This window comes from Dendrobates tinctorius, unplaced genomic scaffold (assembly GCF_039654945.1).
Source record: "Dendrobates tinctorius isolate UK_male_01 unplaced genomic scaffold, ASM3965494v1 ptg000038l, whole genome shotgun sequence".
Classification (NCBI taxonomy): domain Eukaryota; kingdom Metazoa; phylum Chordata; class Amphibia; order Anura; family Dendrobatidae; genus Dendrobates; species Dendrobates tinctorius.
In genome coordinates this window covers 26,980,428-26,997,090 of record NW_027361706.1, presented here as the reverse complement: position 1 = coordinate 26,997,090, position 16,663 = coordinate 26,980,428, and the positions used below count along the sequence as shown (strand labels likewise).

At 46.7% G+C, this 16,663-nt stretch overlaps 1 protein-coding gene across 1 annotated transcript in view; it reads left to right on the top strand.

Annotated features, from left to right (window-relative positions):
* LOC141088290 (inter-alpha-trypsin inhibitor heavy chain H3-like) overlaps nt 1-16,663 on the top strand; it is a 208,349-nt gene that overhangs the window by 134,111 nt on the left and 57,575 nt on the right. The window contains exons 12-13 of the mRNA XM_073574304.1: nt 13,958-14,143; nt 15,103-15,242. Coding sequence (XP_073430405.1) covers nt 13,958-14,143; nt 15,103-15,242 — 326 coding nt within the window. The remainder of the gene's footprint in view (nt 1-13,957; nt 14,144-15,102; nt 15,243-16,663) is intronic.

Below are 16,663 nucleotides of genomic sequence, written 5' to 3'. Positions count from 1 at the left end.
GCCAATACCCACTAGTGAGATCCAAGGTGGAAAAGTAGTTAGCAGTTTTAAGTGCAGATAATGACTCTTCAATTCTAGGCAATGGGTAGGCATCTTTATGTGTGATACTGTTAATTTTCCTGTAATCAACACACATTCTCATAGTACCATACTTTTTCTTTACAAACACTATTGGAGCTGCCCATGGGCTACAACTGTCCCTAATGACCCCAGCTTCCTTCATCTCTTTCAACATACTCTTAGCACATTGGTACTGTGTTGGGGGTATAGGTCTGTACCTCTCCTTTATGGTTGGATGGTCTCCTGTGGGGATATGATGTTGCACCCCTTTTGCCTGCCCAAAATCTAGTCGGTGTTTGCTGAATACCCGCTCATACTATTGTGTCACTCGGTAAACCCCATTTCGCTGGTATGAAGGTGTAGAGTCAGTTCCCACCTGCAGTTGCTGGCACCACTCCTCTAGCTGCTTCACAGGGCCATTGTCCTCCACTGGATTGGCTGGATGAGACCAAAGGCTCTGCTGCCTGCAATGAGTTGTTATTAACCCCTTCATGACCCAGCCTATTTTGACCTTAATGACCTGGCCATGTTTTGCAATTCTGACCAGTGTCCCTTTATAAGGTAATAACTCAGGAACGCTTCAACGGATCCTAGCGATTCTGAGACTGTTTTTTCATGACATATTGGGCTTCATGTTAATGGTAAATTTAAATCGATAATTTTTGCGTTTATTTGTGAAAAAATCAGAAATTTGGTAAAAATGTAGAAAATTTTGCAATTTTCACATTTTGAATTTTTATTCTGTTAAACCAGAGAGTTATGTGACACAAAGTGGTTACTAAATAACATTTCCCACATGTCTACTTTACATCAGCACAATCTTGGAAACAAATTTTTTTTTTGTTAGGAAGTTATAAGGGTTAAAAGTTGACCAGCGATTTCTCATTTTTACAACAAAATTTACAAAACCATTTTTTTTAGGGACCACCTCACATTTGAAGTCACTTTGAGGGGTCTATATGGCAGAAAATACCCAAAAGTGACACAATTCTAAAAACTGCACCCCTCAAGCTACTCAAAACTACATTCTAGAAGATTATTAACCCTTCAGGTGTTTCGCAGGAACTAAAGCAACGTGGAAAGAAAAAATGGACATTTTAATTTGTACAACAAAAATTTTTCTTTTAGCATCAATTTTTTCATTTTCACATGGGCAACAGGATAAAATGGATCCTAAAATTTGTTGGGCAATTTCTCCTGAGTACACCGATACCTCATATGTGGTCATAAATCACTGTTTGGGCGCACGGCAGGGTTCAGAAGGGAAGGAGCGCCATTTGACTTTTGAATGGAAAACATGCTGGAATATTTAGCGGACACCATGTCGCGTTTGGAGAGTCCCTGTCTGCCTAAACTTTGGAGCTCCCCCACAAGTGACCCCATTTTGGAAACTAGACCGCCCAAGGAACTTATCTACATGCATAGTGATCACTTTGAACCCCCAGGTGTTTCACAAATTGATCGGTAAAAAAAAAAGTACTTTTTTTTCACAAAAATTTTCTTTTAGCCTCAGTTTTTTCATTTTCACATGGGCAACAGGATAAAATGGATCCTAAAATTTGCATGGCAATTTCTCCTGAGTACATCGATACCTCATATTTCATCATAAACCACTGTTTGGGCGCACGACAGGGTCCGTAAGTGAAGGAGCGCTATATGACTTTTTGAATGGAAAATTAGCTCCAATCGTTATCGGACACCATGTCGCGTTTGGAGAGCCCCTGTGTGCCTAAACAGTGAAAACCCCCACAAGTGACCCCATTTTGGAAACTAGACCCCTTATGGATCTTATCTAGATGTGTAGTGAGCACTTTGAACCTCCAGGTGCTTCACAGAAGTTTATAACGCAGAGCAGTGAAAATAAAAAATCATTTTTTTTCCTCAAAAATGAGTTTTTAGCACGCTATTTTTTATTTTCCCAAAGGTAACAGGAGAATTTGGACCACAAAAGTTGTTGTGCAATGTTTCTGAGTACACCGATACCCCATATGTGGGGGGGAACCACTGTTTGGGCGCACAGCAGGGCTCAGAAGGGAAGGAGCGCCATTTGACTTTTTGAAATTAAAATTACCTCTAATCGTTAGCGGACACCATGTCGTGTTTGGAGAGCTCCTGTGTGCCTAAACATTGGAGCTCCCCCACAAATAACCCCATTTTGGAAACTAGACCCCCTAAGGTACTTTTCTAGATGCATAGTGAGCACTTTGAACCCCCAACTGCTTCACAAAAGTTTATAACGCAGTGCCGTTAAAATAAAAAAAAATTTTTTTCCTCAAAAAATTATTTTTTAGTGCACAATTTTTTATTTTCACAAGGGTACCAGGAGAAACTGGACCCCAAAAGTTGTCCAGTTTGTCTAGAGTACGCTGGTACCCCATATGTGGGTGGGGGCCACTGTTTGGGCACACGTCGGGGCTCGGAAGGGAAGTAGTGACGTTTTGGAATGCAGACTTTGATGGAATGGTCTGCAGGCATCATGTTACATTTGCAGAGCCCCTGATGTACCTAAACTGTGGAAACTCCCCACAAATGACCTCATTTTGGAAACTAGACCCCCCCCCCAAGGAACTTATCTAGATGTATGGCGAGGACCTTGAACCCCCAAGTGCTTCACAGAAATTTATAACGCAGAGCCGTGAAAATAAAAAATCATTTTTTTCCTCAAAAAAAAAAAGATTTTTAGCTCACAATTTTTTTTTCACAAGGGTAACAGGATAAATTGGACCCCAAAAGTTCTTGTCCAGTTTGTCCTGAGTACGCTGATACCCCATATGTGGGTGGGGACCACTGTTTGGGCACACGTCGTGGCTCGGAAGGGAAGTAGTGGCATTATGAAATGCTGACTTTGATGGAATGGTCTGCGGGCGTCATGTAACATGTGCCTAAACTGTGGAACCCCCCCACAAGTGACCCCATTTTGGAAATTAGACCCCCCAAGGAACTTATCTAGATGTGTGGTGAGCACTTTGAACCCCCAAGTGCTTCACAGAAGTTTATAACGCAAAGCTGTGAAAATAAAAAATGATTTTTTTTCCTCAAAAAATGATTTTTTAGCTCAGAAATTTTTATTTTCCCAAGGGTAACAGGAGAAATTGGACCCCAAAAGTTGTTGTCCAGTTTGTCCTGAGTACGCCGATACCCCATATGTGGGGAGGAACCTTTGTTTGGGCGCACGTAAGGGCTGAGAATGGAAGTAGTGACATTTTGAAATGCAGACTTTGATGGAAAGGTCTGCGGTCGTCGATACGTTTGCAGAGCCCCTGATGTGCCTAAACAGTAGAAACCCCCACAAGTGACCCCATTTTGGAAACTAGACCTTCCAAGGAACTTATCTAGATGTCTGGTGAGCACTTGGAACCCCCAAGTGCTTCACAGACGTTTATAACGCTAAGACGTGAAAATAAAAAAATCATTTCTTTTCCAAAAAAATAATTTTTTAGCCCCCAATTTTTTATTTTCCCAAGGGTAACAGGAGAAATTAGGCCACCAAAGTTGTTGTGCAATTTTTCCTGAGTACGCTGATACCCCATATGTTGGGGTAAACCACTGTTTGGGCACACGTCGGGGCTTGGAAAGGAGGGAGCACCGTTTGACTTTTTGAATGCAAAATTGGCTGGAATCAATGGTTGCACCATGTCGCGTTTGGAGACCCCCTGATGTGCCTAAACAGTGGAAAGCCCTCAATTCTAACTCCAACCCTAACCCCAACACACCCCTAACCACAACCCTAACCCCTACACATCCCTAACCCTAATCCCAACCCTAACCATAACCCTAACCCCAACACACCCCTAACCCTATCCGTAACCCTAATTCAAACCCTAACCCTAATTCCAACCCTAACCCTAATTCCAACCCTAACCCTAGTTCTAACCCTAATTCCAACCCTAACCCTAATTCCACTCTAACCCTAATTCCAACCCTAACCCTAATTCAACCCTTACCCTAATTCCAACCCTAACCCTCTTTCCAACCCTAACACTAACCCTCTTTCCAACCCTAACCCTCTTTCCAACCCTAACCCTCTTTCCAACCCTAACCCTAACCCTCTTTCCAATCCTAACCCTAATGGAAAAATAAAAATAATTTCTTTATTTTATTAGTTGATCCTGCCTATGGGGGTGATAAACTAGGGGTTTATTTACTTTTCATTCTATTTTGATCACTGTGAGAGTTTATCACCGGGACACCGGGAGGCGGAGAGGGACATCGGAGGTACCGGGGGGGGTCGGAAGGTGGGGGGGAGCACAGAGAAGGGGGAGGGGAGCCGATGATGACGGCGGTGGCACATTGCCGCCGTCAGTCGGTATAGGGGGCCGATCGGCCCCATGAGCCGGTGGGGGGGGTCGGATCACGGTCTCCAGCCATGTCCGATGCTACTGCAGCATCGGCCATGGCTGGATTGTAATATTTAATCAATTTTCATTGATGAAATATTACTATTGCTCTGATTGGCTGTTTCACTTTTAACAGCCAATCAGAGCGACGTAGCCACGTGGGGGCGGATCCACGCCCCCTGTGGTGAAGAACAAAGCCCCCTGTATCTGCTGGTCGGGTGACCTTTCAGTGACCTAGGTCACCCGACCCGCAGGGGGCTTTAAAGTCATGATGCCACATAGGCGTCATGGGTCGTTCTGGCACGACTTTTCATGACGCCTACGTGGCGTCAAAGGTCGTGAAGGGGTTAACAGTGAGCAGTTTAGCAACTGTGGTGTACCGAGGTATTGTGGCTTCCTTCTCCCCACAATTCAGAAGGCGTACAGGTACTCTCCCCTTTCGTACATCAACCACCCCTCTGGCTGTCAGGACAGTGGGCCTGCTATCTGAATATACTGGCTCTACCAATGCCTGGTAATCCTGCCCTCTGAGCCCTATGGCTGCCCGACACCAAACCAACATTTCACATCTGGGGGTATTACAATGGGAAAAGCATCACTCACTCTGACGCTGCCAATCTCTCCACCAGAGAGTTCTACCTGTTACCTTTGCATCAGGGCTCGGATCTCCTTCTGCAGGACTCGTTCACCGGAACCAGCAGTCTCAGCCACCTGTTGTAACAAGACAATAACCTCAGACAGGTACCAAGAGTCATCATGGGATTACATTCACGTCGGTCAATATCAACAACTATCAGACCTTGTGATTTTAGCTCCACCCGCCCCACTTTAACAGAAATTTCCTTGCATCCAATCTGCGGCAAGGTATGACCATTACTAGCAACTACAGTTCATCAGTGGGGCCACAGGTGAGTTCAGAATCAGCCCAGTACCTCTTGTACAAAATATACGGTATAGAGGTCACCTGGGAGCCAATGTCCAGCAAAGCGTTCATGGGGATGCCGTCAATCACCACAGGAAGGATCGGTCTCCCTCCCACATACTTGGCTCTCCAGTTCCTTGGGCTTGGTGATCCTACTCCTGGGGGTTGGCCCTCTGCCCCAGGGGTTGCTCATTTAAAGGACAGTACCTTGCAAGATGACCTGTCTTGTAGCAGCGGCGACAGATGGGACGTCCGTCCTGGTCGTAGCGATCGTTGTTCCTTCCTCGAAGTGGCGGGGTTCTCCTCCTCCGGAGCCACGGGACATCCTCTGGACTGGAAGCAAGCTGGACCTTTTCTTTGGTGGAATCCTGCAGGGACTGCACGGTTCTGGTGAATGCAGCCATTCCTTTGGTCAGATCCTGGACCTGAAGACGCAGCTCCTCTGTTGGATCTTTATCCAGGGTCTGGGCATCAGCCTCCACAGGGATGGAAGGAAAGGATGTAGCTTCCTGATGGTAGGTGATCGCTGGGCGCCTAGGGGGTGCTGGGCGGCTGTCAGAGGATTCCTGCAGTACCCGGATAGCCCTGTCTTTAAACTCAGCGAAGTTCAAATCAGGGTTTTGCAGGGTAATGATGCGTAACTGTCCTCTGTGGGTACTGGACAGGAGTCCTTCGATGAACTGCACCTTTAGCAATTTGTCTTCTTCTTTCACACTATCAGAGTCAACTTGGTTATCTGCTCGCAGCGCCTCCTGCAGGTTGAGGGCATAGTCCCTGATACTGTGCTGCGCCCTCTGTTTACTGCCAAAGAACCTCATCTTGATTTCAGCTACAGTACGGGTGTCAAAGGTGCTCCTCAGCATGGCCAGGTTCTTTGCAACAGTGTCTTTATCAGTGTCCTGCCAGGCTTTCACTTCTCTCTGCGCTGCACCCGTTAGTTGTCCAATCAGGATATTTACTTTCTGGTCTTCAGACAGAGGGTAAACTTTAAACAAGCTGCACAGTCTTTCTTTAAATTCACTCAGGGTGTGGGACTCACCCGAGTACTGCGGTAGCCAGGCCGCTCCCGGTACGTAGGGCATGGATTGCGGCATTATGGGGACCGCTGCGGCGGGTGCTCCTCCTGGCGGTACCGCGGGGTTGGCAGCGGCGTCCGCCGCTACATTGGCTTGTGGCGCAGACATTCTCTCCCCCCCAGTTAACGTTAGCCAGGGCCGGGGGTTGCGGGAGCTCACCTGCGGCCGCTTCGCAGGCCCAACGCTCCGTGCTGTAGGCCTTAGCTCCTCCTCCTCTCGCGCGCTGTCCTCTCTTCCCGCGTGGCACTTCACTTCTTCGCGGCCTGCGTCAGGCTCCGCCCATGAAGGCCCGCCTCTTTCTTCCCGCGCGCGCTAAGCAGCGCGGCAATGGCGCCAAATTCACACAGTTCACAAACACAGTCTATGGCACACAGGACCCGGGGATACCGGGCTCCGTAATCCTGTTCGTGACGCCAAATTGGGTCGCCCTCCCAGGGCTGTGGGGTACTCGGTACCAAGCCGGTGTCAGGGGGATGTGTCACAGCAGCGGTGACCCGGTCCGTGGCCCTGGGCACCCAAGCAATGGGGAGATGTAGTTAATGGTAGAATAGTTCGTGACGCCACCCGTGGTGTTTGGCAAATGTGGTGTTAGGCCAACGCTGCATACAGATCCGCTGGGACTGATGGTATATGCAGCTTAGATGGTAAAGCTCCCCACAGGTGGAGCTGTAGTCCCAGGGCAGTGTAGATGTAGCTGGCACGGGAATGTAACAGTGCCGAAAGCGTAGGGAACAGACAAGACGTAGCGGTTGTAGTTTCTGTACCTTTACTGAGTATATGCAGTCCAAGGTCCTGATTACAGATGGTATTGGAGCAGGTTAGCCTGGAAGCAGATCAGGATTCTCTCTCAGCAGAAGGGCTGTGCAGTCTCCTTCCTAGCGCTTTGTAGTGTGAAGCACTCCAGTACTTAGTTACTCTGAAATGCCTCTCTTCAGATGTTCCTAGAACTTTACTTGTATGACAGACAGCTGTAGCCTCTCTCGGGGACTCCTCTCCTGAGTCCTGGCTCTCTATTCATTTGCTGTTGTGTCCCAAGTCTTTGGTGAGAGCAGGGCATTTACAGCCTCCTACTCCTCTGGTATCTGTGACAGGACCGTTAGTATCCATACCACCGTGGAGACCAGGCTCCAGTCTTTGCGCTCTAGCGGTGAGGGAGCTCTCCTCCCGGAGCTCAACCTCAACCCTGCTCCACACGTCTGCACACGTGGACCTCCTCACACAATCTGCCTACTCCTTTCTCCTGACCCTCAGAGAGTACTCTGCTCCTCAATCCTGGTTCAGAGTTCCCCCTGGTGGCCCGGAGTGTGTTGCATGCATTAGGTTAACTGCTGGAGAGACCCATCACTGCTTCCAAGCCTGGCATTACCCTCCCCTGGAGGAAGGCAAAGCCAGTGTGGCGACCATACTCCTGGGGGCGCCACATTTACCATCTTCACGGACAACAACCCGTTGACTCACTTGGAAACTGCAAAACTAGGTGCACTGGAGCAGCGATGGATGGCCCGGCTGTCTAATTATGAATTCACCATTAAGTACCGAGCGGGGCACAAGAATGCCAATGTTGATGCACTATCCAGAAAGACTTATCTGCCAGATGCAGGAGAAGACCCTGAGGCACTCAAAGAAATAGAGTTACCTGCCTTCCACCGGCCAATTGCGGCCCAACGTGCCCAAGGAGTGAGAAGCAGATGATCTATCGTGAAAGAGGCCACCCTAAATCCATTGCCTCATCATGACTGGGCAGAAATGCAGGATAGTGACCCCGCAGTCCGCCTGGTAAAGGAGCTACTGTCACAAGCTGACTCATGCCCAGGTCCAGATGCTCCTGAAGAAACCCAGCAGTTGTGGAAGGAAAGAGGCAGGCTGTTCCTCTATGAGGGAAAGCTGTGCCGGAGGAGTATCAATGCCCGGACTCATGAGTTGGTCTGGCAGATGGTAGTCCCAAAGAGGGAGGCATCAATGGTCTTGGAAGCATACCACAATGGAGCTGGACACTTCGGATGGAAGAAGTGGGAGGCCTTGCTCCTGGAGAGATTCTACTGGGCTGGTATGAGGAAGGCCACTGAAAATTGGTGCCGGGAGTGTGGACAATGTAACCTGCGCAAGAATGACCGTAACAGCCAGCGAGCTCCTTTGCAGCCAATAATAACCAAACAACGCCTTGAGTTGGTCGCCCTGGACTATGTGAAGCTGGTCCCAAGCCGTTCAGGCTACGTTTATGCTCTTACCATCGTTGACCACTACTCGAGATTCCTGGTAGTCGTGCCTGTCTAGGATCAAACAGCCAGTAAAGCAGCCAGAGCATTCCAACAGCACTTTTGTCGACCACAAGGATATCCCGAGCGAGTGCTTACAGATCAAGGTCCAGCTTTTGAGGCAGAAGTGTTCCAGAAATTCTGTAACTTGTACGGTTGCAAGAAGATCAGGACAACGCCGTACGATCCACAGACCAATGGCATGTGTGAAAAGATGAATCAGGTGGTGATCGTTCTACTGAAGACCTTGCCTTTGGAATAGAGGAATCTGTGGCCAGAGAAGTTGCCAGATCTGGTAGACCTCTACAATCACATTCCTGTGAATTCCACCAACTGCACTCCAGCCTACCTAATGAGAGCGAGGCCTGGCAAGCTGCCTATTGATTTGGATATAGGAGCCCTTACACCTGAGGTGACATCACCAGATGCTGACTGGGATACGGAGTGGCAGCAGCAATACCGAAGAGTACAAGAGTGCGTAGAAAAGAGTCTAGCTCAGGCGAGACAAAAACAAGAAAAGAACTACAATCAAGATGCACCTGCAATTCCCTTGTCACCAGGAGATCAAGTCCTAAAGAGGAAAAGGAGGATGCATAAATTGAATGACCAATGGGAAGCTGAACCCTACACCGTCTTACCATCAAACTTCGACAACACCAAGGTGTGCCTTATCAGTAAGGATGGAGGAGAAACCTCATCAGCAGTATCGAGGGGTCATCTGAAACTGTGCCCTGACCAGCTAAAGGAAAGGATGGGAGAACAAAACAACCTTCAACCCATAGAAGAGGAAGAAAAGGTCAGCACTGTACTCGGAGAATTTCCTGCAAACTGGACAAGAATGGATCAAGCCATCGTATTTCCTGGCCTAATCTTTCCCCAGCCTACTGCAACTGAAGTAGAAGAGACTCACGACAACTCTGGAAATAAGGAAGTCCAGGCAGCGGATGCCACACCACCAGTGTAGCCAGAGAATCCTCGCCCTGCCAGTGCTGAATCTGTCATGCCCACAGTGAGTCTAAGAGTTCATAGACGGCTACTTCCCAGTTTACCAATAGCAGTAAAAGGCCCACTAAACCTAAATAGGCCATTAGAAGTACCCATGCTACGCAGATCTACCCGTAGTACAAAAGGTGAGTGTCACGTGGACTCGTCCTGTGTGACGCGACCAGCAGGCCGGTAACTAGAACAACAGGACGCGGCACGTGATACTGTCCTGTGTGACACGGCTCACAGGCTGGTAACTAAAACAACAAGACAAAGGGAAGGGAAACAGTTACAACGGTGGGCCCTGCGAAAGGGAAAGGGGACGTGGAGACCTCCTGCACTCCCCTGAGTCAGTGTCCATAACGCTCCTAACATTACCTATGCCGGTTCCGCACTGGGCGCCAATCAGGAACCTGTCGCCCTAGCACACCCTACACCTATCCCTTGCTAGGGATCTGGGTGGCGCAGGCACTGGCCCCACCGCTGTACTAATACACACTAAGGAAAAACACAAACAGGGAGACACCACTTAGCTTTACTCTGTTGCACTTGCTCCAGGAAACAGATTCCACCACCAGCATGCAGCTCTCCTCCTGAATCGCTGCCACCAAGCTCTCTCAGAGCTACAAGGAAATCCTTTCACACCAGGCTAAGACAGTTCTGCAAGGAAAGATCTCCAGCTCCTTCCTCCACCAAGGATGGTTGAAATGAACACTATCACCAACACTGATTGCAACACCTGTCTTTTAAAAGCAGAGCCAGCAATCACCCCTGCATAATAATCATGTGCACGTAACTAAAGAAACTAGAGTGCAATGACGCTCACCACCACCGGGGGGTAAACTTAGAACAAACGACACCACAGTGCAATAATCCTAATGGCCACCGAGGGCAAAAACCAACCTTAAGCACAGCTTAGGAAAAAAAAAAGGTTACCTGTGCTTTTTATATGTCCTGATCCAGCATGGATCATGACAGTGACATCCCAGTTAGATATAGGGAGTAAAGTGCAAATAGAAAATGTAAACTGTACATGTAAATATGCAACTTTTCAAGTTTATGTGCCTACAGAGACTCTGTAAGAACTTTTGAACAATCTTATTTTGTTTTTGATGGACAATTGGACCACAGGACTATGTGTGGTCAAAACTCTACTTGAACATAGTTTACCAACTGCTCAGGAAATGGACCATGGACATTGACGCATGGACTAATCGTCAAAAGAACTATTTTTGAGCTTTGGTTTTTGTAATTTTTCATTTTTTAAATCCTGTTACATTTACAATTGTTCATGTGTTAATATGTTTGCATGTTTTCTTCAGTCCGGGAGTACTGAATTGCACTAGGAGGAATGTGGCGCCCCCGGGAGTATGGTTGCCACAGTGGCATTACCTTCCTCCTAGGGAGGGTGATGTCATGCTTGGAAGCAATAAAGGGTCTCTTTGTCAGGTAAACACAACACACAGCACAGTTCCCACTCCAGGCCAGCAGAGGGAGCTCTGAACCAAAACTGGGGGAAGAGCTGCTCTCTGGGGGCCAGGAAGTGGAAGTTTTGTTAGTTTGAGTGAAGAGGGAAACATGTGTGGACGTGAGGAGAGGAGCTGGAAGACTGAGCAGAGTTGAGGCTCACTTCTAGCTGTAGCGCATGGTCTGGAGTCCGATCTCCAAGGTTGTACAGATACTGATGTTCCTGCAGCAGAAACCAGAGGAATAGGAAGCTGTAAATGCTCTGTTCCCACATAAGACTCAGAGGCACAACAGCAACGTGTGAGCCAGAAGAAGAAGGCTACAGCTGTCTGCCATACGAGGGAGTTCTAAAAGAGAACAAGCAAGTGGAACTTCAGTGTAACACACAACTGCAAGTACCTCAGATAAGCGCTAGAAAGGAGACTACACAACCCATCTGCATAGAGAGATTCCTAAGTTGCTTCCAAGCTGGCCAGCCTCTGTTCCATCTGTAATCTGGACCCTGGACTGCACTTACAAAGCACAGTAAAGGTAACGGAAACTGCACCCTGTTGTGTCATTGCATTTTTCCTGCAAACCCTCCAGCACTGCTACATCTCTGTGCCAGACACTACACCCTCTTCCTCAACACCTATTCTGACTACCTGTGGGGAGCTATTACATATTGCTGCCTTGTACCATCTGTCCCAGAGGATCTGTCTGCAGCGTCGGCTTAACCCCTTCATTGCTTAGCACCACAGGTGGCGTCACGTATCATCCACTTATAAACTTTAACCAGCCACGCTTAACCCCTTTTACATGAATGCCCAGGGCCACGGACCGGGTCACTGCTACTGTGACACTTCCCTCTGAGATACCGGCCCGGTACCGAGTACCCCACTGCCCTGGCGGGTGATCCATAAGATGCATTGATCAGTAAATGGATCATGTCAGAGGTAGGCCAAGTGGCCGTTTCACTCTCTTCAGTTAGTCTGTGTAGTCCGGTTATATCTTTTTTTTTTTCGTATATGTACCTACCTACTGTCAATGTAATGCCTTTATGCATCTGTATCTGTACTTGTTCCTGCCTTGCTACTGTAATGCTCTGAATTTCCCCATGGTGGGACGATTAAAGGATTATCTTATGTTAGTCAGCACGTGTGCTGCCGAGAACAGATACTTTATGCGCTCAGTATGATCGTATTTCTAATCACTCTCTTCAGTCAGTCTGTGTATGGGGGGTTTACTGTATAGCTATCAAAGCTCTGTCTTGTGAGAAGCAGAATACTTTTGTGTCTATCTGATTGCCAGGAAAGGATAAAAATGAAGGTTTATCTCTGAAACTGAGATCTTTAAAACTAAAAGCTGATACAGAATTGGAAGTTTGTAAAACCTTTTATCATTCAGTGAATAGACCTTATTTGCTGAAACTTTAATACCCCTATTAATGGAATCTAATCTAGACACAGAGAATAGAAAAAAGCAGGCCAAAGAATATACCGTACACAAAAATCTGTGATCTTTAACTAAACCTTTTCGTTAATTTGATTAACAGGCAAAGTTATGAAATATGAATAGTTTTAAAATATTGTAATGTACTTTGATTACTTGATTGCAGTGTAGTACAGTAAAAAAAATTCCTGTCTGACTACTGACTACGTGGGTAGGGAGTAGAGAGGCTTAGAGAGAAGTCCTATACATTTATTACTGGAATGCAGTGTGTGATCTTCCTAAGCAGCAAGTAAAAGGAGCTTCTAAAGGAGCATGAACTGAGTGCGACAGTGGTGGCCCACCCTGGAGGGGTATGACTAAGTGACTACCTGTTTTTTGCTGGAGCCTCTGGTGGTGACGATAAGTTTGGCCACAGGTAGTCACCAGATGTCAATCCAGGGCAGTCCCCGGACCTGCAGCAACTGAACCTCAGATAAAGCAGGAAAGCAGAGCACAGAGGGGGGAAGACAGAACCAAAGTCAGAGTCTGAGGTTGGGGCAGGCAGCACAGGTTCACAAATCTAAGCCGAGGTCAGGAGTGGGGAGGTCAGACACTAGAGAGATGAGACAAAAACTGTAGACCGGATGCTGGAGACAGACAGGAACAGGAACCTAAGTTCTGGCAAGGAACAGGAGGGGGAGCCTAACATATCCCATGCTGGCAGGGGATAGGCTGTGGAAACCAAACCCTGTAGGTTCCCTATAGCCAGATGGATACAGCAGAGTTTGAAATGCTGTATTAGGTACTCAGCATGGTGGCATGACACAAGAAGGAGCAGAGTGGCGAATGCAATGCGTAGCACGGATCTGGGAACACATGTGAGTTACCGCTGTGGCACTGGGCAGCTGAAATAGCACTGCACCATGTGGTGTTTGGGAGAAAAGGAGGCAAAATAAGGTAGTGAAGTAAATTACAAGATTTCATAACTTTGCAATGCCTGGAGGACAATTAAATAAAAAAAAAGTTTTGTTTCTTGTTGGTTTCATAAATGTTAAATAAATATACAGTATATTTATTTAGTATATAACTCGAGCAAAAGACTATACAGGAGCTTCGTACAGCGACCACATCAGGAGCCCGTGCCACAAGACCAGAGCCCTGCAGATCTCTTCCTACATGCTGATTAGTAGGCTTAGTGCTGCATCATCATTGCGGTGTGATGCACACATTTCATCATGCTTAACCAACTAATCAAAAGAAGCGCCGGTTGCAGGAAGTTCACAGGGCTTTAGTCCAGCGACCACTGACTAATGACGTGGCTGCTGGACTGGGGTGCTGCAAATCTATTATATATATACATATATAGGCACATATCTATCTCTTTACACGCATATGCATGTTTATGCATATGCTGATTGTTTCCTTTCTCTTTTTTTTACACTTTAGGGCTTTTATAATGAAATTGCAAATCCTACACTGATTAACATAGAAATGCAGTATCCTGAGAACGCAATCGCTGACCTCACTGAGAACAACTTCAAGCACTACTTTGAAGGGAGTGAAATTGTCGTTGCCGGACGTGTAACAGATAACGACCTGAACTCATTTACTGTGGATATAAATGCAGAAGGTGTAAGTACAGCAGATTATGTGTGTAGTTGTGGGATTTTTTTTACCAGGTTTGGCTTTTCTATTAGACTCGAGAGACACAGGTCATGGAATGAGCTAGTGAGGCAGTGGGAGTTTCTGAAATGGTTTGCGCTCATTAGTTACAAAGATACAATATACTATACTGATAAAATACTGACTAAATACAGCATCAAGGGACCCTGACCATTCATGGAAAACAAGGTTTGATTTTGGCGCGCACGGCGCACCGTCAAAAGTGCGCAGCGCAGGTCAAAGCGCAACTAGCGCACGGCCTGCGCACGATCTGCGCACCCTATGCTAAAGATAGGGTGCGCCGATCGCAGGCGCCGCTGTCCGCTAGGAGGCGGCGCTACAAGGAAGGGGCGGGCACGCCGGGCAGAGAGCCGGCTCGGGGGCGGAGCTACCCCCGGCCGTGCGTGCGCTTAAAAAGCGCGAATGTGAAACCGGCCTCAGCTTTTCATTTGAATTCCCGACTTGTAATATTCCAATTTTTCTGTGGTTCCTGAAGTCGTCCTCAAAATAACAGGCAGATCATGAGAACCAACTTCAGTTTATAAAAGGGCTGTCTTCATGAAACCACATTCATGCTATATTATTTTGTACCTTGTTTAGATATACCATTATCATGCCATAAGAAACTACTCAAGGAACCTAACGCATTGCTCCAGGTTTTAATGTCATGGGCAATGGTTCTGTTCCCTACTTTGACCATGAATTTCATTGGTATACACTCTGGTTATAAAAAATTATTATTAATAATATAATCATCATCATCATTATCATCATCATCATCAATAAATGCGATCCCCGCCACCAGATAGTCTAGAGACATGAAAATTTAAAATGTCTAATATACAAAACGCCCTTTATTTTCTACTGCCTTCCATTAAAAAAAAAAACATCGTATATTGATGAGTGATTCATTACTGTATTTCTCATAGGCTGATGAACCCAAGAAATACACTGAAAATGTTCCGCTTCCAAGCATGGACGATGTGAGCAAGAAGCAGCAATACATCTTTGGAGACTTTACAGAGCGACTCTGGGCATATCTCACCATACAGCAGCTACTGGAAAAACGGTAGGTAAAAAGGGTCAATTTTACATTTCTGTATATAAAAAACATTGATAACCATTGTGGCCTTACCCTTTAAAGATTTTGGGACAACACCTTCAATTGTACAACAGGGGCCCATATGTGTGTATAAGTTTCTCGCCAAATTCCTTAAATCTCACAATGGCATAACACAATTCACACAATGCTTTAATGCTTCTTCATTGAATATTTTTTCTTTATTTTATCGGCATTGATATCTGCAACCTGGCAAAAAGCAATGCTTTTCAAACACTTCCAACAAATAACATTCACTTCGAGTGCATGAAAGGAAGAACTTTTTACAAATTTCATGATGCAGTATAGTTCCAGTTATCAGCAGATTTGTTATAGAACTGGTGTACAAGCACACACCATTATAACATTTCGAGGATACGCCTTTTCATCAGGGGTGATGCCTATTTGAAATACGTTTTTTTGCAATGTTGGAGATGTAATATGGCTTGAATATAGTTGGAACACCTGAATCAATTAGCTAACAAATGGGTATACTTAGTTGCTCCACCATAACAAAAACCCATGAAATTTTATTTTTTTGAAAATTCAACTACCTTAATAGACTGAATGTATGTATAACCAAATATTTTAACAAACACCACCTAAGATAGGTCGCTTCCAGTCCCATTAGCATCGTCCCTACGCGTTTCACCCCCTCCAGATATCAGGGCTCATCAGGGGACACAGATTAGGAGCAGTCCATAATGACATAACTGCTGGATATATGCGATGCTAATGGGACTGAATTCAGATAAGTAACCTACAGTATATACTCGAGTATAAGTCGACCCGAGTATAAGCCGACCCCCCTAATTTTGCCACAAAAAACTGGGAAAACTTATTGACTCGAGTATAAGCCTAGGGTGGGAAATGCTCCATAGATTATTCCCCCATATGGTGTCCCCAGAAGAAGCTCCTTAGATTGTTCCCCCATGTGCTGCCCCCATAAGAAGCTCCATAGATTGTTCCCCCATATGCTGCCCCCATAAGAAGCTCCATAGATTGTTTATCTGCCACGTCATCGGTCAGTGACGTTTAGACTGCAGGGGGCGTTGCGCACAAACCACGTCACCGCGCCCTCTGCTGTCTGAAGTCACTGACAGATGACAGACAACAGCAAGCAGCCATGGACGCAGGACAGGTGAGTATTGCTATACTTACCTGTCCTGACGCAGTGTCTTGAGCCCCCAGCTTCTCCACGCTCTCTCTTCCTGCCTTCAGCGGTCATGTGGTACCTCTCATTAAAACTCATGAATATGCGCATATTCATGAGTTTTAATGAGCGGCACCACGTGACCGCTGAAGGCAGGAAGAGAGAGCGTGGAGAAGCTGGGGGCTCAAGACACAGCGTCAGGACAGGTAAGTATGACCTGACACCTCCGCCCCCTCCG